The sequence below is a fragment of the Sceloporus undulatus genome, chromosome 4 (genome assembly GCF_019175285.1).
Source record: "Sceloporus undulatus isolate JIND9_A2432 ecotype Alabama chromosome 4, SceUnd_v1.1, whole genome shotgun sequence".
NCBI classification, from domain to species: domain Eukaryota; kingdom Metazoa; phylum Chordata; class Lepidosauria; order Squamata; family Phrynosomatidae; genus Sceloporus; species Sceloporus undulatus.
The window spans coordinates 153506279-153531191 of record NC_056525.1 but is presented as its reverse complement, the minus strand read 5'-3'; the positions used below and the strand labels follow the sequence as shown (position 1 = coordinate 153531191).

At 39.6% G+C, this 24913-nt stretch overlaps 1 protein-coding gene across 1 annotated transcript in view; it reads left to right on the top strand.

Annotated features, from left to right (window-relative positions):
- MYO10 (myosin X) overlaps positions 1-24913 on the top strand; it is a 198364-nt gene that overhangs the window by 78244 nt on the left and 95207 nt on the right. Inside the window, exons 3-4 of the mRNA XM_042464399.1 lie at positions 1503-1661; positions 14200-14387. Of these exons, the coding sequence (XP_042320333.1) occupies positions 1503-1661; positions 14200-14387 (347 nt within the window). The remainder of the gene's footprint in view (positions 1-1502; positions 1662-14199; positions 14388-24913) is intronic.

The window sequence follows — 24913 nt, the reverse complement described above, 5'->3', positions numbered from 1 at the left end:
ATTCTAAATCAGGCATACCATACCAAGTCTGCCAAATAACTGTGTGGATGATACTCAAACACTGTAGTTGGAAGGCAGCAGGTTTTAAAACCAAAGAAACACTTCTTCACCTAAGGTATAATTAGCCTGTGAAACGTAATATCTAAGGTGTTAGGATGACTACAAACATAATTTGCTGTTTTAAAAAAATTCTAATAGGAATTTCTCTTGCCATGTTCGGTGTCAAGAAAGTGCACCTATTCCAGTTGTGACTTGCTTATAAACTTCCCTGAGGCAGAAAACCGAAAGAACAGACATTTGCTCTAGATGGTCCATTTTTCTGTGGCCCAATTTATTGGTGGTGGTTGTTGTTTTTGTTCTCTGAGATCTGTGCACCTTTTTTGTAATGTATAATTACAGTCCGCTACCAAAGTATAGCCTCTAGTCCCTATGCCCTGGAAGGAATGTGAGTACAATCAAGGCGACACCCAGATTCCCATTTCTCTTCTTCTGTCTGCCAGAAAAGGGCACTTCAGGCAACCAAGGAAGGAGAGCAAGAAATAGGGGAAAGAAATAGGAGCTCTGGTAGTGGCAACATAACAGAAAGGGGTTGTTTTCATGAAAACTTCCCAAGACCCAAGCTAGGCTTACTAGCTTTGGCTTACTAGTTGATAACAGTTTCCTCAGAACAGTGACTTGACAAACAGGGTGGCCAAAGCAAGCTTTTCAATTTAATTGTTGTACTGTGGTGGGCACTTCCATAGGCAAGAGGGATCAGGGATTATGATGATGATGATCATCATTGCTTATTTATATAGCACCATCAATGTATTTAGTGCTTTACAAACAGTTGCAGAATAAAACATTTATATACTAATCAATAGTATAAAATACTAAAATACAATATTAAAATACAAAGGAAAAAACACAGAGACGTAATGCAAAATAAAACAAAATAGGTAGTACAAGTAATTGAATATATTCAAGATATAAATCATTAATCTGAAATTCAATTTGGATTTAAAAACAGCAAAGGAAGGAACAGTCCACAAGTTTACAGGGCGGCTAAGCCACTGATAGTCAGGTTTGAGCAAATGTAGACATTTTGATTGAAAATCTGTATTGCCTAACTGGTAAAAGACTCTTGTTCTATAGAAATATTCCCTTAATATTCCTCTCTGTTTGTATTCCTTTGTTATGCCACTAAATACGTTAATGGATCTGTTGTAGTCTCTACTTCCTTTCTGGAATTTTCTCTATGGTAAGACACCTCAAAGAAAGTAGATGGGTTATCAAGATCTAGAGTTGTATTATATGTAGTGATGATATTGCTTGGTACAGGCAGTGCACTACTCTTTAACATAAAATTAGGAATTCACTAAATATTTCAATAGTTTAAATGTGAGACTATATTGTTTATCAAATTCGGTATGATATTGCTTTTTATAGCAAAAATGTAAAATACAGTATATAATTTTTAAAGGAGCACCCATTTTTATTAGAACTTTGTTTTTCTTTTCCAGGTATATACTTACAAACAGAGATCAATTACACACCAAAAAGTAACAGCTATGCAGGCTACAAGCACAGAAGGCCTGGAAGACATGGCAGCACTGATAGACCTCCATGAGGGTGCCATAATGCACAACCTATTCCAGCGTTATCAGCAAAACAAAATTTATGTAAGTTTGGCCCAAACAATAACATTTTGGAAATATTGTGGTGTAAGGAATTAATGTTTTGCATGGCTGACATTTTCTACAGATTTGGACATTTCCCCTCTTGAAAGAAGCTTACATTGTCTCTGCTGAAGTTGGAAAGAGGTTAGCAATAGGCTAATTCTTGTATGCCCAAAAATTGACCTAAAATCCTGGGTCAACTTATATACAGGTCGTTACAGTAATAGTGCTTACAATGGTCCTGGAAGAAGCACCACTCCATGTGCCTCGGCAGTGATTTCAGAAAGAGCTGCCAGCAGTGTGTGTGTGTGTGGGTGTGAAATAAGTGATTCCCTTCCCAATCTGATATTAAAGCCGTCTTTCCCCACCAATCCCCACATTTAAATCCCCTTCTCTCCCTTTCTTGTCTGATGTTAAAGGTTTCTCCTCTAGCACCATGGAAGTGGTGGTGGGTGATTGGGAGAGGTCCAGGGAAGGAGAAAGAGGCATGGAAGTCCCCCCCCCTTAGATCCTTTGTTATAGCCCTCTAAGTTTTACTCTCGACTTATCCATGAGTCATATCAAAATCCATGATTTTGACCCTAAAACCTTACTTTGACATATACATGAGGTTGACTTGTATATGAGTATATATGGTAGGTCCTATTGATTTTAATGGGTCCAATCCAGATAGAAATAATACTGAATTTAGCCCCCTAGATTGCAAAAAGCAGAATGATTGCCTCAAAAGTTGTACATAAGATGCATGATGTGATTCCAGGAAGTGTATTTAGCCCACCTTCAAGCCACATGTTGTGACATAGTCCTGCTGGTTCCTGGGGACTGAGCTCGGTGAGCCCCTGTGATTGGCATCTAAGTTTGTATTGAGTCAACAATGATTAATGAAACCCTTGGGGGGGAATTACCAGAACATTCCATAACAATTTAGTCTTAGCCTCAGCTGCATAACTTTATGTTTGGGACTCCAGGGACATGGAATGATACAACAAAGGCCATAGCAGTTTGAAAGGCTGCTGAAGAAAATATTGCATTCAGCAAGTTTTGTGGTTCATGGCCATTGCTATTTGTGGTTCTTTGATTCAGGAATTTGGGGCCTGGGCAGGTAATGGAGGACAGATGGCTTTGATGCAGATAGCAGCATATAATTTAATGCATCTTTAAACTGCTGGAAGAGAGAGATGCATATCTGAATGATGTTCTTATGGAAGCAGTAAAGTAGTGATTTTAATCTATAATATGCAGTTCTTGGCATTTATACTTAGAAATAACCTTCACTGCTTTGGACTTACTTCTGAGGAATAATGTATACCATTGTTGCCCAATTGTCTCTTTTGTCTAAGCACTGCAATATGGCTTTTGCATATCATGTCATTGGTACCTGTACGTTCGACACACTGAAGGAATAGTAGAAACTGATCCTTTGGTGAGATATACAGAAAATTGATCTGAACTTCTATTTTTTTTCCCTGTGTGGTCTCTGTTGTTCATACATATGGGGTTCTCGGCCCCTGTGCAGACCATCTTTGGAAACTTCAGGGGTTAGATGAGAAAACTTCGAAGTTGCCAAAGATGGTCTGTGCAGGCACAGAGAATCCTATATGTGTGTGTTGACAGGTGACCACTCAAAGAACCAATTACATGTAAGCAACCTGCTTTTATAAAATGCTGTCCAAAGTTACATGGCTCTTTGATGTACTTATACTGAACCCAAGGTTGGCAGAAACACAGAACAGTCCAAAATAAAGTTTACTAAAGTCAAGCTTTTCTGGATGTAAAAGTTATGTCAGTCATCTTTCTGTCCTCCTCTTCCTCCTCATTTTATTCCTGTATTTTTGCCAGTAGTAGACCCATTAGGATGAAAGGAATTTGCTAGTTACCACTTATACAAATCCCATTGATTTCCATGGGACTGCTGTAGTTCAGACTACCCATCATTTCCCCATAAATCAAAATCCTTTTATTTTTATTGTATTTCAATCTGTCCTGCACTATTCACTCATAAACTAGGCTTCTGGAATGAGAATACTTTTGCCCAGAGGATCAGCGTCAGGGCTTTCATGTTGGGGAACATCCACATGTAGCTATAAAGGGGAATCCCAAGAATAAAAAGTTTGACTACCACTGCTCTGTAGTAAAAACTGGTAACCAAAGGTTTGGTTGTTATTTCTGATTGATATATAAATGTTAGCCTTCCATATATCTGCAGTTCCTTACAATAAATATCTCTTCTCAGTGATGTAGGATAGAATCTTCTGTGGAATTTTTCCATTACTAACTTTTTCCATTTACTTTTTAATTTTTTAAAAACATTCTTTTTCTGAAAACTATGTAGCAATATAATGAATGAACTTTGTAATTCATATTTGGCAACTGGAGTGAATGCTATATTAGCAAAGGCTGCATTCAGATTAGTAACCTACAACCAATATTTTACAAATACTGATTTTAGATTTTACTAATCTAACATTCTAATACTAATCTAACATCCACAAACCTCTTCGTTTTATGCAGGGCCCAACTCACTAATATTTCCTCTGATTGACTGGGAGGGTCTGCTGTCTCCTCTGCAACAAGAGCTCATCCTATCTAGCAGGGATGCACACTCAGATATAAAAATATATAATATAGATTTATTTGTATCCCGCCCAATCACGGGAAATCCGGGCGGCTAACAACAGTAAAAAAGATACAAAAAATTACAATAAGATATAAATTAACCCCTTCCCAATCCCCTAACCAATACAAAACATCAAAAACAATAAACAATATAAATAAGGTAGCAAGCAAATAAAAAACATAAACATTACAATCAAATAGAGTTCATAAATAATCCCTTTCCCAGCCTCTCGACACAAATTCAAATCAAAACAATATTATACGAATTAAATGCAAAACATAACATAATACCCAGGAAAAAAAATATAGGAATACAATATATCATAATCTAAACACCTTAGCAACAGTATAAAATACAATTTGTCCCAATTTCATTAAAAAAAACAACTATAACAAATTCAGAATTCATAAAAGAGCCCAGGTGGAATAGGGTGCAAAAGCCCAGGTGGAACACACCGGTCTCTGAGCCTGCCAAAGTCTGCTGTGAGTATGCTCCCAGAGGGCCAAGGCAGCGCAGTGGAGGCAGTTCCACAGTCTAGTCCTCCAAGGACGCTGCTGGGTTTGATGAGTTTGCTCTTAGTTTAAAGCAGGGGTAGGCAACCTTTTTGAGCCAGGGGCCGGGTTGCTGTCCCTCAGACAACTGGGGGAGCCAAAGCCAAAAAATAAATAATAAAAATAAATAAATAAATAAACCGGGACAAATGTAGGACAAAATTTTCAAATGGTGGACACTTTTTTTAAAAAAGTGGAGGCCACGTGAAAAAATTTGCTGATTTTTTAAAAAATGTTAATATAAATGCATGTTTCTGAGGCTTCTATAGACAATTGCCCCTGTGCGCGAGAGGCCAAAAGCCCCGGCGGCAATTGGCGGCAGGACCGGGCTGGGGCCGGTCCCAAGGCCTCACCGGGCCGCATCCGGCCCATGGGCCGCAGGTTGCCTACCCCTGGTTTAAAGGGTACTGAAATTCTGTTACAACTTTATATGCTTGTTTTTATTTAGTTTGAGATAATAACCTAATTTGAACTTTGACATCATGTATCTGTTGAGCCTTCCAGATTTTTGTTTCAGGCCCAGCTTCATTTGTATTGTGAAATATTATGGCACACTGGATTCCACCTTCAGATAATGAAATTTGTATCTTCATTACCCTTTTGGATGATATCCTCAAAGCTGCACTGCAAAATTGCATTCATGTGCTAGCTTTCAACATTTTCTGGTGGTGTCTTGACCAAGCATGACCAAACGAGACTGTCATTTAAGATAGTTCATCTGGAACAGTGCAAAAGAAATACAGTAAAATGGCCTGTTAAAGGCTATAATTTCCAAGCATTCAAAAGCCCAGATCCAAAATTAGATGTGCCTGTGGTGTGGTGGTTATGTGTCTTGTTTTATCAAAGGGATGGGAATATGTCCCTAAGCTCTGTAGAAATGATCCTTTCCTGGGACAGTTTGAGCTTACATGGAAAGTTTTTGGGAAGAGACCTTAAAGCCACATAAGTAAATATGTGATGTACGTAAAGGCAAGGAAACTGAAATTATGGTGTTGGAGTTGGCTTTGACTAGATTTGCCTCCCACACATCTCAGACAGTGAACTTCTGGCAAATATAAGCTTAAAAGAGGTCAAACGAGAATGAAAGGGAGCTATTTAAGAAGGGTGAGTGAGAGCTAAAAATAAAACCATTAAGTAAATATGTAAACTCACACATGATTCAGTAATAAAAGCATTCCCATTAACACATGTGCTCTTTTAAGCATAACGAAGAAATTTGTTCAGTGGTTTTTTTTCCTTCCAGGATGTGCTCTGAAGTATTCAAATCTTCTTTTGCTTCTGGGTACACTTCAAGGGGTTTGTAAGGCACACAGTAATGATTCACTTACCAGGGAGGACTTATTCTTCTCAGTCAGTATTAATATTATAAGACAGCTTTCTCTTGTTCATGACATTAGCTAAGTGTCATTTTGGGATAGGTGGATGGAAGGGTTTTGAATAATTAAAGTCTTCCCTGTCTCTGACAGCAAACCAGACCTCTACTTCTTTTCATACCTATATCATTCTGTTGAGTCAGCTGAATTAACACGTTTCTTAGGCGGGTTACAGACCTCCGAAAAGTGGCGGCCTGTACCTGCCCCTTTCCCTGGGGTATCGGGGCCTCAGTGGTTAGACCGGCAGCCGCTGAGGCCCCGATCCGCCACTTTCCAGGCCGCGAGGAAGCAGCAAAAGGCCGCTTCCCCGCAGCCTGGAAAGGGGTGTCCTTTGGTCCGCTGGGCGCAGCCGTGTGAAGGCTGCGCCCAGCGGACCAAACCAGGAAGGAGCTCCGAAACGGAGCTCCTTCCTGCTCTGCGCTAAGGGCGCACTAAGCACCCTGGTGCGGAGTGAGGACGTCACGTCCACACCGCCCCGTATAGAGGCGGCGCGGTCGTGACGTCGTCATGGCGGTGGCCGTGTGGAATGGCTGCTGCCATTTTGTGCGCGCAGAGCGCGCACTAGGGTTAGGGGGGTACAGAAGCACCTAACCTTAGTACACGCTCTGCGTATACTTTCTGGCCCGTTTATAACGGGCCTAAGCAACTAAATGATTTGAACATTGACAGTAAATTCTTGTCTCTTAAGATGTATCCTAAGAACACATGTAAGGGAACTACCTGCTAAACATACATCTATTTGCTCTAGGTTCAGTTTCCCTTATCCAGATTTCCAAAATCTGACAAAACATGTTTCATGGATGACCAAGATAGTGGCACCTTAGCTTTCTGATGATTCAGTGTACACACAACTATTGAAAGTCTTGTATAAAATTACCTTCAGGCTATTTACATAAGGTGTATATGAAACATAAATGAATTTCATATTAAGACTTGGGTCCTATTGCCAGGATATCTTATTATATATGCGTATGGAAATACAGATATTCCAACATCGAGCCACCCCCGCCCCAATCCGAAATACTTCTTATCTCAATCATTTTGGATAAGGGAGACTCAACCTATAGGTTCTTTGCTTTGCTTGGTAAATTTGCCCATTTGCCAGGGAGAACAGTGGCTAAGGGAAGGGGAAACAAGTTATGAGAAAAGGTAGGAAGTGGAAGGCACAGGAAGGGAACGTGAAACACCAAAGAGATGACAGGAATTGACAGAAAGAGAGAAAGGAGATGCAACAGAGGCCAAAGGTAAAAAGCAAATATTGGCATTCTTGGATGTCTTAGTCATCCGCAAACCGAAGCAACGTTTGGATCAAACAGTATACAGAAAACCCACACATACAGACCAATACCTGCACAAGAACTCCAACCATCACACAGGACAAAAAAGAAGCCCAACCAAAACACTGGTAGACCGAGCAAAATACATCTGTGAACCCCACTTCTTAGAAGATGAACTGAAGCACTTGGACTGGGCTCTACAGGCTAATGGTTATTCCAGCTCAGATATCAGAAGGGCTGTCAGGCCCAAGAAAACCCAGAGGAGTGAAGACAAGCAGCCACCCAAAGGGAAGGTATTTCTACCATACAGCAGATAATGATCACCAATTAGCAGGCACTAATCCTATTTTGCATTAGCCTCCCAGCCTGAGGCCTGCCATCAGCACAAAACAATACACATGCAAATCACTCCTGCATTCCCAGGCTCACACAGTATATATATACCCACTTTTTCGAGGCAAGCATTCTCTTGCCACAGATGCTGGTGAAACGTCAGGAAGAAAATCTTCTAGAACATAGCCACATAGCCCAAAAAACCCACAAAAAACTATAAATGTTGGCAGTGCCTGCTAGAAACAGGATCACATTGACCTGGTTGGGTCTACCGTTAGGTACAGTGAGGTGACCCCTCTCAGACAGCAGGTGCTAAGACGGTTGTTCATCCAGTTGTTCTCCTCTGTTGAATGTAGGAGATGCATATTATAAAGCCTGTTCCAGGTCCCCTATACTCACCTGTTGCCTCAGATAGGGTTGAGGGGTGGTGGATTATGATTCAGCTGTCATTCTAGTTTGCAACTGTACATGGAATGGGGAAGAGGTCCTATCTTGCCCTCATCTTAGGCAGCAAAAAATGTTGCACTGGGCCTGTACATTAAAGATGGCACTCATCAACTCAGTTAGCTTAAGGCCATGGTTGTGGCCACCTTTCCTTCCTTTTCCTCCTCCCATCTTGTAGTTAACTTTCTGTTCACTGACAATTTTATTTAAACATTTTAGGAAGAAGGTATATTCTGGTTTAATATCACAAAAACTACAGTGGAATTTAAATTAAACTTGCAACATTCAAGTAATGTATTGAATAGTTTTCATCAGATTTAATTGGGTCTGCAACTGCTTTATTTCATCGTTTTGGTTCAGTAAGCTCTTCTAATAACACTTGATCCATCTAATTATAGCATACTTTTCTGTCTAGCTTTATTCTCAAGAGATCCCTCAGGGAACTAATAGCTGCACATTAATGATCAATGAAACAATGAATTATTTTGCTCTTTCTTGGATTCTAGCCAGATACCAGAAATAGTTTGGAAATTCAGGTCAATAGGTCTGTTTCCCTAATCTGTTACATTTTTATGTATTGTCCAAGTTCTAGATATTGAACTAACAGTCTAGCTGGTAAGGGTTTTAGCTATGCCATTGCTTCCTAAACTATCTGATATGAGAGACTGGAGGTTTTTTCCTGCATGTGCCAGGGGCTAGTACCATATTTGTGCCCACTGGCTACAATTATATATTTATTTCCTTTAAACTGTCCAGGGACAATTATGGTCCACAGACCATAACACTTAGTAGCACTAAACGAAATTATAGTGAGGTCATGTCCTCCTTTTTCTTACCTCCTTCTCAGTCCCAGTTTAGGGGAACCTGCAAATTTCACACAGTTAAAAAACAAACACTAAATGCCTTTTCTCCCCAAAAACCAGGTCAAATGCCTACTACTTATTTATTTATTTTTTATGCATTACACTTTTCGACGGACCAACAACCAAAGTTTTCTAGGTGGTGTATAGGTAAATCAAAAACACAAAAAATAAGGGTTTTTTAAGCACATAATAAAATCAGCAGGAAAGAGTGAGAACAATGCAGTGCATAATCATAGAATCATAGATTTGGAAAAGACCACAAGGGCCATCCAGTCCAACCCCCTACCATGCAGGAACTCTCAGTCAAAGCATCCCCGACAGATGGTCATCCAGCCTCTGATGTTTATCACACTATGCTCTTAAAGAGCTACTATTCCAGTGTGACTCCTCTAGCAGCCTCCTGTTGCATGCTGGGATTGGCAGTTTTAAGGAGCTGAACTTCTCTGCCTGAGAATTCTAAATACCCCTCCTTAAAACTGCCAATCCCAGCATGCAACAGGAGGCAGCTAGAGGAGTCACACTGGAATAGTACCTCTTCAAGAGCATAGTGTGATAAACAAGACCTCCAAGGAGGGAGATTCCACTACACTCCGAGGGAGTGTGTTCCGCGGTCGAACAGCCCTTACTGTCTGGAAGTTCCTCCTAATGTTGAGGTGGAATCTCTTTTCCTGCAGCTTGCATCCATTGTTCCGGGTCCTAGTCTCTGGAGCAGCAGAAAACAAACTTGCTCCCTCCTCAATATGACATCCCTTCTAATATTTAAACAGGGCTATCATATCACCTCTTAACCGTCTGTTCTCCAGACTAAATATCCCCAGCTCCCTAAGTCTTTCCTCATAGGGCATGGTTTCCAGACCCTTCACCCTTTTAGTCACCCTCCTTTGGACCCGCTCTAGTTTCTCAATGTCCTTTTTGAATTGTGGTGCCCAGAACTGGACACAATATTCCAGGTGGGGCCTGACCAGAGCAGAATAGAATGGCACTATTATTTCTCTTGATCTAGACACTATACTTTTATTGATGCAACCTCAAATTGCATTGGCCTTAAAACCACAGTGAAACTAGAAGATCCTGCAAAAACCTAACAAGAACAAGTGAAGGGGTGCTCTCAGAGCTCATACAACCTCTTTGGGCTAGCCCTCATTTACTCTCTTAGAATGTCCTTTTTCTTGCCAGAAAGGGTGCATCTTCTCTCCTGCAAGCCTTATGAAATCACAATTCCCTTCTAAATATACTAGAAGTTTTTATTGTGGAGGTGAAAATGTCTTTATGTGACATCTAAAGGTTGATAACTTTTTTATTGCCATGCTTGAGAGTCAGGTGATTAAATGAAACTTACAAAACTCCTGTTGTGGGGCATTTTCTCTCTCTTGTTAACTACCAAAGTAATTAAACAGTAACAGCTACTCTTCAAAAGAAGTAAAGTCATCCCTTAATGCAATGTAATGGAATTATACCATTGTTGCAGGTATAGAAATTAATTACACATAACTAGTTGTTTGAAGCTAGTTCCTTACAAACTTCAATCTGAATTCCCTGTAATCTTTATTCAGACATTCTCCCCTGCGTGTGTGTGTGTGTGTGCGCGCGTGCGCGCACGCACACACACACTAACTCCTGCTTGGCCTTTTGCTGAGGCGTGCCTTTGCAACCAGCGGCAGGCTGGCGTGATGGGAAAGAAAACACATTCCTTTTTGAGCAAAATTAAATTATCTTATGTTTGTTTTTCAGAAGAAGTTTTTAAATATGTTCTGTGTGCTGTATTGTACGGTAATGTTCAGTGAACTTGTGTGAACATAAAGTGTGATTACAGGGTTTGACATTTCCATAACAGAAATGATATGACTGGGGTGGAAGATTTTTTGGAACACATAATCACATTGACATGTTAAACTGTTGCTTTTAAGAAAGATGTTTGGCCTCCAATGATTAACGTATAATTTAGGAAGAGAACTGGACTCAGTCCCTTTCAAATTAGCATGCAACAAGCTGAAGTGCGGGCCATTCTTACCACAACTTTGGTATGTCATGGCTTCTAGCAGTGTATGTGCCCATAAATTATGACTGTCTTTAGGATAAGACTAAAAAAAGCAGCAAGCCAAACTGTACAGCTGCCTCCTGTCCTCTTTTGTGCTGACTTCTGTTCATTTGTTGACCTACTTGGCACACATAATGAAGCCAAGGGAAAACAAATTAGTACAATGAGCTTATGATAAGGGGTCCAGATGAGAAGGAAAGAGGACACTGGGACTCTAGGTACAGTAGGCCAGAGCTGCTTAAGCTAGGACCAGCTGTAGGGCCAGAGACTGGCAGCATATTTGTGTCCATTGGCTACACTCATTTCTTTCCTGGAAACTAGCCATGATCATGACACATGAATAAGCACTGATCCATGGACCATCTACTTTGAGTAGCATTACAGGCAACATTGCAAGAGAGGATTATTTATCAGTGGCAATTATTTGCAAAGGTTGGCTAGAAACAAGTAACCTTCCATGTGCAGAGGCAATTCCCAAGTGCTAAGAAGTAAGCACCATAGCGTATCTGTTACTGTACTTCCAGGTCTTATTTTGTGAGTTTCCTGGGAAATCACTTTTAAAAGTGTAGCACCCAGTGTGATTGCTGTTCCTTTCTACCCTACCCATCATGTCCTTTCCACCCCCCTCTTCCAAGTCTCAAAAATAGTTTGTCACATTATATATGTATATATATGTGCACTGGACGGTAGAAAGCCTTCTGTTATAAAAAGGTGAATGGTTCTTGGGATTTTGGCCAAGCCTCTAGTCTTGAGGATTCATTGCTCAGATCCAAGTGTGGCACTGATCCAAGTGTGGTCTTTGAAACCTGGACTTTTAATGGTAGATGCCAATATTTAAATAAACCTCTTACCACCGTCTACAGTGTTTCAAACTTGCAGTCCCATAGTGTTTTCAACACATATGGCAAAGACTGACTTCATGCTTATTTGAAATGGAACTTCTAAAGAGTTTCCAAAGTGGGAGAGTTGTAATACAATATGCAGAATCTTCTAAAAAACTAAAGCCAAGGAAAAGAGCTTCAAATAACATCTTTCTTCATTTTCAGCAAACCTTCCTGAATGACTAAATGGGGTTGGCAAACATGCAACACTTTTAACGTTTCTCTGATTTATAGTGACTCTAAGGCAAACTTAACATGGTGTTTTCTTGACAAGATTTGTCCAGAAGGGGAGTTTCCCTTGCCTTCTCTTTTCTGAGAGTGTGTGACTTACCCAGTGTCGCCCAGCATGTTTTCATTGCTCAGTGGGGGATTCAATCCTGGTCTCCAGAGTCATAGTCCAGTGTTAAATGCTGGCTATTTTAAGCAACTCAGAGGGATTGTTGTTTCCAATTTATGGCAATCCTAAAATGAATCTAGGGTTTTCTTGACACGATTTGTTCATAGGGGCTTTCCTTTGTCTTCCTCTGAGCTGAGAGAGTGTGACTTGCCTCAAGGTCATCCAGTAGGTTTTCATGACTCAGCAGAGATTCAACCCTGATTTCCAGAGGCATAATCCAGTGCTCATACCACTACATCACACTGGGCTATCCAGACTGTGGGTATGTATTAATAGTCAGTGCCAATACTGACAGTTTGAGGGGACTATTCACTCTTTTGTTGCAGAAAAAGAAAATGTACATGTTTGGGTTTTTTTCTCAGAAGCTGGATTAATTCAACCCCAAACACTTAATTTTGGAGGACATTATTTTCAGGAGCAAGGATCTTCCGAAGTAGTCTGAAATTTGGAGATCAATACTGTCAGAAATAATACTACCATAAATAAATAAATAAATACATCCTAATGTCTTTTCTCATAGTCCTGCCATAGATACCAGCAGTTCATAATAAGGCAGAGGTGGAATTGAGGTCAATAGAGTTCTCTGTTTTTGTGTCTTCATCAAAATGGCTGGCAAAAACACAGAAGTGTGACCCTAAACCAAAAAGGAATGTTGCAAAACAGAAAAATCTAAGGGGGGGGGGAAGAGCAAGTGCTTCAAAAGATGGCTCAGTTTTATTAAGAACAAAATAGAAGAAAGAGGTGGATTAAAAATGTTGCCAATCAATTAGGCAGGCAGGAATAATAGGATCTGTGTACAGAGCCCAAAGATAGAGTATAATGGTACTCAAACCAATACAAACAAATGCTAATAAAACCAATATGTACTAGGCTGAAAAACTATAAATCCCAGCCAATGAACAAAGTGAAGGGAGATGTTTAACATACAAAATGCAGGTTCAAGTAAAGTATTCAACAACTCCAAAAAGACAAATGGGAGGGGTTACAGTACAAGCCCATTACAAGTATAAAATCGATAAAAATAGAAATAAGACCAAACGCGTTTCGACATCAAGTCTTCTTCAGTTGTCTAAAAAATGCTGGGGGAAAAATAATATCAGTGATTTATCAAAGAAATATAATGGAAACCATATTGTAGATGAATCATATTACAAATACTTTTTTGTTGACACGAGCATTTCTGTCTTGTTTGAATTAAACTTCTATTAGCATACCTTCATTTGGTCCATTAATGACAGCAGGCACTGGCTTAGCAGTCAAACAGCTTCCTTGGAGCTTCATGGTAACACTGGACCTCAAAACTCTGGAAACCTCTCCCAGTGGTTTCACATTATTTTAAACAGCATGAGGAGCAAAACCTGACTACCTGGAGCTGGGAGGTTTCCACATGCTACAGAACTTCCCCTAGAAAAGGACTATTAGAAAGTGGATTATGTCTTATCTCTGAATGTTCAGTTTGTAGCCTGAGGATGCAAGCCAATGCACACTTAACCTGAAGGCAAATCACATTCAGTTTACTGAAACCTATTGCTGAATGTGTTCATAGGATTCCCCTTTTATGAAGTAATATAGTGTGCAAATAATTTCCCTTGGGGGACCTTTAGTTACAAGCTGAACAGTCCCATAATGTTCTGTCACCCCAGAACACCCCGCAGTTTTGGACAGTATTTATGTGCTACAATATGCTGTATCTTATCAAAGACATTGTTAAACTAAGAATCAAATGCCAAACTGCATGTACAATCCTATGTTATTTTTTTCCTCCAGACTTACATTGGTTCCATAGTTGCCTCAGTAAACCCGTATAAGACCATCCCAGGCCTCTACGATCGCACCACAGTGGAGGAATATAGCCGACACCACCTGGGAGAAACTTCACCTCATATCTTTGCTGTTGCCAATGAGTGCTACCGCTGCCTATGGAAACGTCATGACAACCAGTGTGTTCTCATCAGGTACCTGAATGCTGTTTTAATTATTCCAGCCTTTTTCTTGAATATCAAGTTTGAAATGGGAGTTGGGGCAATACAAATTGGCACTTGGATAAGGGGAAGAGTGCAGAGGAGGGGTTTTAATCCTTTCCCCTGTAACAGTGAATTGTAAGATATGTGGTGATGTAACCATGATCTTAATCTCTTCTTGAAAGACAGTTATTTCAATTCATATGTATCCTGTGGTCATATAATCTGTCTAGCTGTCTGTCTGCACATACTTTGTGGCTTATTCACTTAGACCTCATTTCACTCTGAACAATGATTTTCCCACTGGGTTATGTCTTGCTGGGCTGCAAATTAATTTGTCACCACTAGTCTTGAATGAGCAATTCCATCCAAAAATGGGGGAAAGAGACCTTTAGAAAGTTCATAAATAAGAAGAGGAACAATTAAAGCTCTTGCATCTGCTGGTTGATTGAGTCTGCTGGTCGGAACTTGATTGTTTTCTCGGTTGTTTCTCTGAACTGTTCTTCCATTTAATGAGGCTAAAATGATTTCTGAGTCCATCTCTGATGTTTAGTGGTATTCTGAGTGGTACTGCTTCAGTGATTGTGTATTGATAGTGATCAGTACTAATGCTGCACAACACTTTTCAAAATGAAGATGGCATTTTCACCTTTTCTTATATCCACCTCAAGCAAGTAGCAAGATCTGGCAATTGTCTGAGTAGAGTAGAGACAATACTAATATTATGAAGTATTATTTTTCACACTATTGCTAATAACAATATTATGTGATATGCACTAAACTTAGACATAATAAGGCACCTTCCCTCAAAATCTGCAGTTTAGAAGCTGCTTTGCATATCAAAATTCTTCTTTTTTAAAAAAAAGAAATAACCTTCCGAGGAAGATTCAGCCCTGAAACAGATGGCACGGATGGAGCGGTCTTGGGCCAATCTGGTGCCGTTTGCACCAGGACCATGGCAACTGCATGTGCCTAGTTCCAATCCAAGCTGCCACAATGATCCTGAACTGGGCTACCAGAAGGAGTGGATTCTGTCCACTTTTTCTTGGCCCAGTTCTTATGCAATGGCATTGTCATGGCTTCAGGCCATGTTCGGGGCATATATCATCTAAACACAGTGCCTCCAACGCAGCCTGAAGCCATGTCATTTTGCCATGTGTTTCGGACCTCAGAAGAGTACATTCATTGGACTCACAAAGTACAGATAGACTGCAGTTTCAGGCTGCACTTAGGAGACTGCATCTTTGGCAGTCATCTTGTTTGCAAGTGAAAAAAGATGCCTGCTAATGAGAAGGCTCACCTGGACCTTTCCTCTTTGTGTTATTAGTTCAATGTGTGCAAGGACTTTTGTTTGTTTGATGAATGACCAGTAAACTTAAATGATCTAGAAAATGTTTAAACACAAGAGCAATTAAATCACATAATTGTGCTGCAGAAGTAGATTAGCTACTAGCATGAAACTTGTTTTGTATTGATTAACATGTGAATACATGTGATGGGAAATGATGAGTAGTCTGATATTTCAAAAGCTCGTATACCTCCAACAGAAGCTGTTAATGTTTCAGAGAGCCTTACCTGGTCCTGGGTTTCACTTCATCTCTTTTCTGACCCATTCATTAAAGTTCCTTTTGTTAAGTAGGCAGAGATCCAGACTTTCCATCTCTCCTCTCTCCCTCCCTACCTTCACTTGACACCACTTGCCTGACTACTGTGTAAGAAAGTGCTCACTGTACAGGACAGCCAGTGGTGCTTTACACATAGGACAAACAAGCAGGCAGCAGCAGTATTCATGGTATTTTCACAGCAAGGTAAGGTGAAGAGGGGAAAGACAAGTCAGAAGGGTAAGCAGCAATAAAGGGGGTGGAATTTTTCCTCTTGTTTCAGATAGCAGTAAAACATGTGGCTTTTAAGCTCCTCTGTTCTTTTGGGGAGAGCTGACTGCTAAAAGTTGGTGGCTCTATGGTGTTTCTCACAGCTTTGTCTACTTCTCTGACAAAAGACCTTATATGTGTCATAGCACAAAAACATCCATTAGGCCAGTGCTAAAGCAGGAGCAGTATAGTGTAAACTCAGCTTTAGTGCTTGCCATTCTTCTCCCTAGAAACTAATTTATCCCTCTTCTTTTACCGAAAAGGCTTCCCTCCCAAACTACTAAATGCCAGTCCCTTTGTTAAACTGTGTTGTCTAATTACAGAGTGTTGGAAATTTTATTGTCTGAAAGTTTCAACTACATATTATGAGCCAGAGTATGATTCCAAAATATCATTCTAAAGTATTTTGGGGAAAGAACAGTTTGTAGAGGAGATCTAGTAAACTGGAGAGGGCATATTTCACCCTCCATTGTGCTTCCAGTACTGTATTTGGGACTAGGATTTGATGATGAGACCTGATAATCTATACTCTACTACTTCCTCTCTTAGTTTTTTAGACTCACAGCTGGGCTTGGAGCAGGGCAGAAGCTCAGCAGTTCAGTAGCCTTAGCTATGTTCTTGTTGCCTCTACAAAGATTTGCTAGCATAATTTGACAGATTTATTGTAAAGTTTTGTTTCCAATTTTACATTTTTAAGACATGGATACTGTAAATCAAGTACAAATAGTATGCATTCTACATCAGTAGATAATGGTATATGCATGCTTAAATTGCAGAGTGTTTTTCAGTGGAATATGGGGAAATAGTTCCTGGGAAGGTAGAACTGGCCTTTTGATTCATGATATCTTACTGGAAAAAGTCACCCTTCCAGTGTACATGTACTGTGGTGAGTTTTCAGAAGCTGGCACTGGGAAGGATACAATAAAAAAGGGATGCACTCCTTCATAAATGTAGGATTTCTGGAAAGCCTTGTAAACATTGCTAGTTGTTCGTCTACATTAGCATTAGCTATACCGCTTCATAGTGAAGTTAGCACTCTCTAATTGGTTTACAATGTGTAAGCCAATTGCCTCCAACAATCTGGGTACTTGTTTTACTTACTCTGTGTTATGTATTAGTTATTATAGATTGAGAAAGAAGGTTTTCACCTCAAGAGACTGTAATACAATTTTTTTCAAAATAAATAAAGTGTAATCATCAAACCAGATGAGTGAAAGCAAAGCAAGTTGCTACAGAGAATAGGCGTTACTATGAGTGGGATGGGTCCCTGCCAAAAAGACATGGGTGTGGGACAAGATCCTTGGATCTGTCAAATACATGCCGTTTCTCATAGCAGAGACGGCAGGAAATCCTTTCAACATTAGTCACGTTTTTGGCAATGTGTGATGAAAGCTGCAATGTTGTGTTAGCAGTGACTTATTTCATGCCAAATACAGTAGGAACTGCATGTCTGTCAGCATTCTCTCATCTCTGTCCAGTGACAGTTATAAAGTCAATTGATCATGGGTTGTATTCTTGGCTGTTAAGACTCCTGATGAAATAGACATCTTGGAGTGTTGTTAGTGTGATTGGTTGTCTTCTCTTTTCCCTGTGCTGTTTATTGGCATAGCTGGAAAAAGGGCTAAGTACACTGACTACCACAGAGACAGAGGAAAAAGAAAATGAGAATTTCTACAATGGAGTCCAGGAAGAAATTGACAGCACACCAAAACAGGATTGTTTGGTGATCATAGTTGATTGAAATGCCAAAGTAAGAAGCAGAGCAGAATCAGATGCAGTAGGAAGATTTGGGTTGCAGGTGAGCAACTAATAAATTTTACGAGGCCAAAAAATCTGATAATAATAATAATAATAATAATAATAATAATAATAATAATAATAAAGATTTGTTTCTAGCCCACCCAATCACGAAGAATCTGGGCGGGTTACAACAATAAAATACATCAAATTACAATAGAGTTTAAAAAAAGTATTCATCACAAATACTTTCTTCATACAACAAGAGAAGAGATTGTACACATGAACATTGCCAGATGGTTAACACAAAACCCAAAGAATTATATAATAGGCAACATAAAATGGTGAGGCTCCATTCTTGCTGCAAAAACAAGACCAGGTGCAGACTGTGGCACAGACCATGAACTACTAATTTCCAGAATTAGAATAAAACTGAAGAACACCAAATCAATCTCCATGCCAAAATATTATCTGAATAACATTCCAACAGGATTTTTAAAAAGTGTGAGAAATAGATTTGCATTGTTGAGCCTAGTCAACGAGGACGCAGAAGAACTATGGACAGAAGTCAGGGACATAGTCAAAGAGGAATGCAGAAAGTCAATACCATTGGGCAAAAAGAAGAAGAAACAATGGATGACAGATGAAATGCTTCAAGCAGTCAAAGAAAGATGAGAAGCAAAAGAAAAGGGAGACAGGTACAAATTCAGAACCATGAATTCTCCTGTCCAACAGTTAGTGCACAAGGATAAAAAGAACTACTATGGCAAGCAGTGCAAAGAAATAGAAGCCGACAACAAAAAAGAGACCTGTTCTGCAAGATGCAGGAACTCAAAAGAGAAATTTAAACCAAGGATGGGGATGCTCTAGGCTCAGAAAAGGAACATAATAATATAATGAAATAAAAAAATGATGAATACAATACACAGAATACAGTGGACCCTTGTTATACGCTGGGGTTTGGTTCCAAGATCCCCCATGTATAACAAAATCCGTGTATGCTCAAGTCCCATTAAATATAATGACATACTAAAATGGTGCCCTTTATAAAAAAATGAAAAATCAAGGTTTGATATTTGAAATTTATACTTTTTTGGAACATTTTCAAACCATGGATGCTTGAATCCATGTATAAAAAAATCTGTGTATAAGAAGGGCCGACTGTATTAAAATGTGAAACAGATTGACACATGGGAAGAAGAAACCGCTGAACCTCTGAAGATGCACCCCAAATTCTAGAAAGCAGAAGAATAAATTACCAGGAACAAATGACATAGCAATAGAACTGTTATAATGCACAGAGACAGAATCAAGTACTGTTCGAATTAAAATTTTCTAACAGTTATAGAAAACAAAACAATGGCCCATAGACCACCAAAAAGCAGACACAAAATATTGTAGTAACTATAGAACCATCGCATTACTTGTCCATTCAAGTAAAGTCATGCTCAAAATTCTGCAGAAAAGACTCCTGCCATTTATGGAGAAAGAAATCCCAAAGATATAAGCTGGATTCAGGCAAAGAAGAAGCACTAGGGGCCACATTTCAAACATACTGTAGTGCACCAAGGAATTCCAAAAGAAAATCTTCATGTCTTTGATTACACCTTTGACTGTATTTATCATGGAAAACGATGAAATGCTCTCAAAGAAATGGGAGTGCCACTAAATTTGATAATCCTGATGTGTAATTTATACTTAGGTCAAGAGGCTGCCGTCAGAACAGAATAAGGGGTCAATCAGCAGAGGGGTAAGGTAAGGCAGCATACTTTCATCCTATTTATTCAACCTGGATGCAGAAAATATAGTATGAAAAACAAGCCTAGACTCAGAGACAGGGAGAGTGAAGATTGGAAGAAGGAACATCAACAACCTTAGATATGCAGACATCACAATATTACTACCAGAAAACAGCAAGAACTTGGAACAGTTACTGAGGTAGGTTAAAGAAGAAAGTACCAAGGCTTAATTCCAAACATCAGGAAAACAAAAATAATGACCATAGAAGATCTTCAAAAAAGTCATCCGAGATAGTAAGAAAATTGAAATAGTCAAAGAGTTCCTATACCTTGGATCAAACAGTGATCGGAATGGAGACTGCATCAAGAAATTAGAAGAAGACTAGGATTGAGAAGAGCAGCTATTAAAGAACTAGACAAAGTCCTAAATTGCAAAGATAGAACTTTGAACACTAAAGTGAGGGTTGTCCAAGTCCTAGTACTCCCAGTCACTATGTATGGATGTGAGAGCTGGACAGTGAACAAAGCTAATAGTAAGAAAATCAATTCATTTGAGATGTGGTGCTGGAGGAAAGTGTTGATGATACTGTGGGCAGCCAAGAAGGCAAACAAATGGGTTCTAGAACAGATCAAGCCTGAATCCTCCCTGGAAGCCATGATGAACAAATTAAGCTGTCATACTTTGGCTACATCATGAATTATTAGAAAAGACGGTGATGCTCGCAGAGGTAGAGGGCAAGAAAAAGAGAGGAAGATCACATGCCAGATGTGTAGACTCAGTCAGAGAGGCCATGGACCTGAGCCTGGAGGACCTGAGCAGAGTGGTTGAGAATAGGGGGGCTTGGAAGTGTCTCATGCATGGAGTTGCCATGAATTGAGGTTGACTCAAGGGTAGTTAACAACAATAAACACACACCCCCTTTGAAATAAAATGATTTTGGGATATAGGAACATAAAATATTGTTCTTTCACAGATGCTTCCATTTTGTTCTGTTTCCCCTTTTGGGCTGTCACAGAGGTGTTTAAAAACACTTTGAATTGACAGGGCTGCTGCTGCTGCTGAAGTTATATAGATGAGCTCTGTACCTGTTATGTTGGTTTTCTGTAGTAAGAACAGCATTAACTGGAATAGAGTCCATCCCCTTGACCTGAGTAGGTAGGAATAATGCTGCTGTTCACATCCAGGTCTTCAGATACAAAACCAAAGAGTTGAAAAATAAGATAGAATAAGAAGGAAAAAATAAATCATTCTTTTAAAAAAGGAAGAACTGATTTTGATGTTTGTTTTACTTTTTCTACTTGAGTCCCCAGTTTTATTAGGATCAAAACATGCATGGTATGTGTGTGTGCGCACACACGCATGCACTATGTTCTTTAAGTTGTTTCTGGCGACCTTAAGGTGAACCTATCATGACGTTCTCTTGGCAAGATCAGTTCAGAGGAGGTTTGCCATTGGTGAGAGGCTGTGACTTGCCAAGGGACACCCAGTGGGTTTCATGGCCAAGTGGGGTTACTTGCACTAGTGCATCTGTGTCCCACTGCCCTCTTTTTAAAAAGCCTATCATGCTTGGAGAGAGAGGAGTTGAGAGCACAGAAGTGAAAGGGGAAGCAGAGGCCAGATTCCATAGGATGGAAACATGGCTGTTAAAGTGGAATCATCGTGCTATAAACTGTAGTGTGAAAGGGCCCTGCTTAGCTCCATGCTTATGTGCCATTGTACCATGCTCAAGTGTTGTGAGATATTATTATACCACATTGTATTTAGTCCTTTTATAGTTAATATATAAAGTGTGTGTGTATACAACAGTATGAAACATTTTAGAACTCTTTTTTTTTGCAATATCTGATTTTTGAGAGCAGCAGTCGCCCTCTAGTGTCTTGTCCAATTATTTCCTGCTTTGTGTAGACCTAGTAATCTGAATATATAGTACTGTATAGTGACTGTATAATTATAATGATTTATAAGGTCATTGTCATTTAAAATATATGTTTTCTTCAACTGGAAAAGCATGAGGGGTATTCCACAATATATTGCTTTATACTTCAAATAGATATTCATTCTGGTAACTAATGTAAGAGAAGGCGCTGTTAAACTAGGAGTGTTCTGATCCAGATCTTGCCTTGTGGTGGCCTTAGCTATTCACCTCTTCTCTGTGTTTCATACTTTGGCTTACTTTGTTGTCCTCCAGTTGTTTGGACTACAGAATCTGCCAACTTCCTGAAGCATGGATGATGGAAGTTGTGGTCTAAAGCATCTAAGGGGTACCAGATGAAGGCAGGCTGGAAGGAGTATGTTTGTATGTGTGTATTTACATGCGTGTGTATATATCAACCTTTTTCCCAACCATGTAATTGAAGGAAGCATTTTTTGTTGTTGTCAACTATCTTCAAATCGATATTGACCCATGGCGACCCTGTGGATGAGACTCCAAGACTCCCTGTCTTCCACTGCTCTGCATACCAAAATTAAAAAGAGACAGAGTTAAAAACAGTCACCAGTATGACATATAAAAGGTTAAATAATAATAATATAATAATAATAATTATTTGTATCCTGCCTCTCCCTGTATTGGATTGAGGCAGATAACAACATACAAGGTGGGTAACAACATACCCACAATATAAATTATGCAATCAATAGAATTTTAACCTGTCTAAAACATATCCATTAAAAGGGAGCAGTACAATACAATTACAAAAAAAAACCTTTCTACTGTACTTTAAAAGAGTCTTTTAAAACACACATACACAAAACAGTATTTGCCTGCCACCAGATGCCTTCATTAGAATATTTTTTTAAATCATTTCAGGATTCTAAAGTGCTGTCTGAATCACATGGGGATCAACAGTTTTCCAGATGTTGGATTAGGATCCCCCCAGCATTTCTGACCATTAGCTAGGGCAGCTGGGACTTGCGGTCTGACAACATCTGCTTGGCGTCATAAATCCCACCTTGATTTCAGTACTAACTTCGAGACTGACAAATTTGGGGGGGATCCTGGAGGCCACTCGCTGTTTCTTGTAACCCAGCAAAATTGTGTTTTCTTGCTTTTGGTTCCAGAAAGGCCAAACTAGTCTGCCCCTCCACTACCCAGATTAGAGCAGCTGTCCAAAGGGAAGAGCTGCAGGCTATGTCTTCATATGTTGTTAGCCACCTGTGGCTGTCCACATGTTTCAACCCACATAATGAGCAGCCTTGCACTTCTTTGAAAGCTGCCTTTTTTTGGCTCTGACCTAAACCAATTGTTAGTCATCCACTGAACTAATGGTAACTTCGTATGTCAACTCTTATCCATATTCCAGTGATTCAGTTAATCTACTTGAACTGGGACTAACAAATAGGAGTCAGGCCTTTGTATATTGCTAATACCTTCAAAACAAAGCCATCCTCTGGTATTGTATTCTGCCATCTTTCCCTGTTGATTGTGATAATTTTATTTATAGTTGCTATTGGTAACTGTAGGTAAAACCTACAACCCCTCATAATGAGTTTTATTAACATACTGATGTAGAGCATATGAAGGAAACAAATCAAGTCTTTTTTTCCTAATTCTTTTTGTTTGATTTGAAAGCAGCCAAGATTGTTGGGGTGGTAGTTGGAAGGAAGGATTCTTCTTGTGAGATAGTTATGCCTGAGGTGTGAAATTCATCCGATAATGAATTTTTAGCTTTAGCATCTTCAGGTTAATAGAAACATAAAACAAGTTACTGTTTGGACAAACATCAAACTTTCATGGCGAGATTTTTTTCAAGATAAAAATGCGTTTTATGAACTCATCAGACAGTAGAGCTTTATGTCTTACCTATTGTGGCAGATAATACAGAGCAGAAATTGAACTGGAGTGTGTTTGAAGTGTCTTGCTTTGTTACATTACAGAAAAGTCCAAGGATACCAAGGTTGAATTTTCATATTCTACTTTAAAATTAGTTTTTCAGTGGATGGTTTCAGCAACTCGGCAGGATAATGGCGGGACATTACAGCAGGACTCTTCCCCTCAGCAGAGTTTAGCAAAGTTACTTTTTAGAATGTAGCACCCTTAATTCCCCACCCAGCTTGACATGTAGTAGTCCAAACAGTTGTCATTGCAGTCATAAAATATCATTTTCCTTAGCTCTTTCCTACAATCCATCTCCATGTTGAAGATTGTTTGTGTAATATAGTATGGTATAGTAATAGCATGCAGGGCAGGTGGGTGTCAACCTTTCTTCCCAGTGCCTTGGTTCTGATCTGTTTCAGTGCTTCTCCCTTGGGATTATTTTTACCCTCAGCAATGATCTGTCACTGCTCAATCTTAGTCTTAGCAGAACCATTACGTACATAATGGGTTGAGATGATATACGAGTAAGTATAATATCACCTCTGTCAAACAAGATCAGTGCACAACCTGATAATGTGCCAAAGTCTTGGTTTTCTATGATTCCAAACAAAACTGTACCACAGTTCTCAGAAATAGTAGCTATTAATTAAGCTATTAAGAAAGAACATAAGATTAATAATACTTTTTTCTGTTTAATTCACTTACTACAGTGGGCTGTTCTGGTGGCTGAAAACATAATGCAATGTTGTTGTTGTTGTTGTTGTTGTTAACTGCTCTCGAGTCAATGTTGTTGTTAACTGCTCTCGAGTCAATGTTGACTCATGGTGACCCTGTAAATGAGACATCTCCAAGATGCCTCCCTCCCTGCTCAGGTCCTGCAGGCTCAAGCCCATGGCTCCCTAATGGAGTCTGACCATCTGATGTGTGGTCTTCCTCTCTTTCTACTGTCATGTACCTTTCCTAGCATCATTGGCTTTTCTAATGAGTGATTACTTCTCATGGTGTGATTAAATACAACAGCCTCAATTCAGTCATCCTGGCCTCTAGGGAGAGTTTAGGCTTGATCTATTTTAGGACCCATTGGTTTGTCTTTTTGGCTGTTCACAGTATCCTTAGCATTCTTCTCCAGCACCACATCTCAAATGAGTTGATTTTCTTTCTACCAGCTTTTTTCACTGTCCAGATCTCATATCCATACATGGTGACTGGGAATACTGTACTATGGCTTGGACAATCTTAGGTTGTTAATGTTCCTTCCTCTGATCTTCACTCCTCCTGCCTCTGAGTCTAAGCCTGCTCTGTTTATGATATTTTCTGCATTCAGATTGAACCAATAGGGTGACAGATTGCAGCCT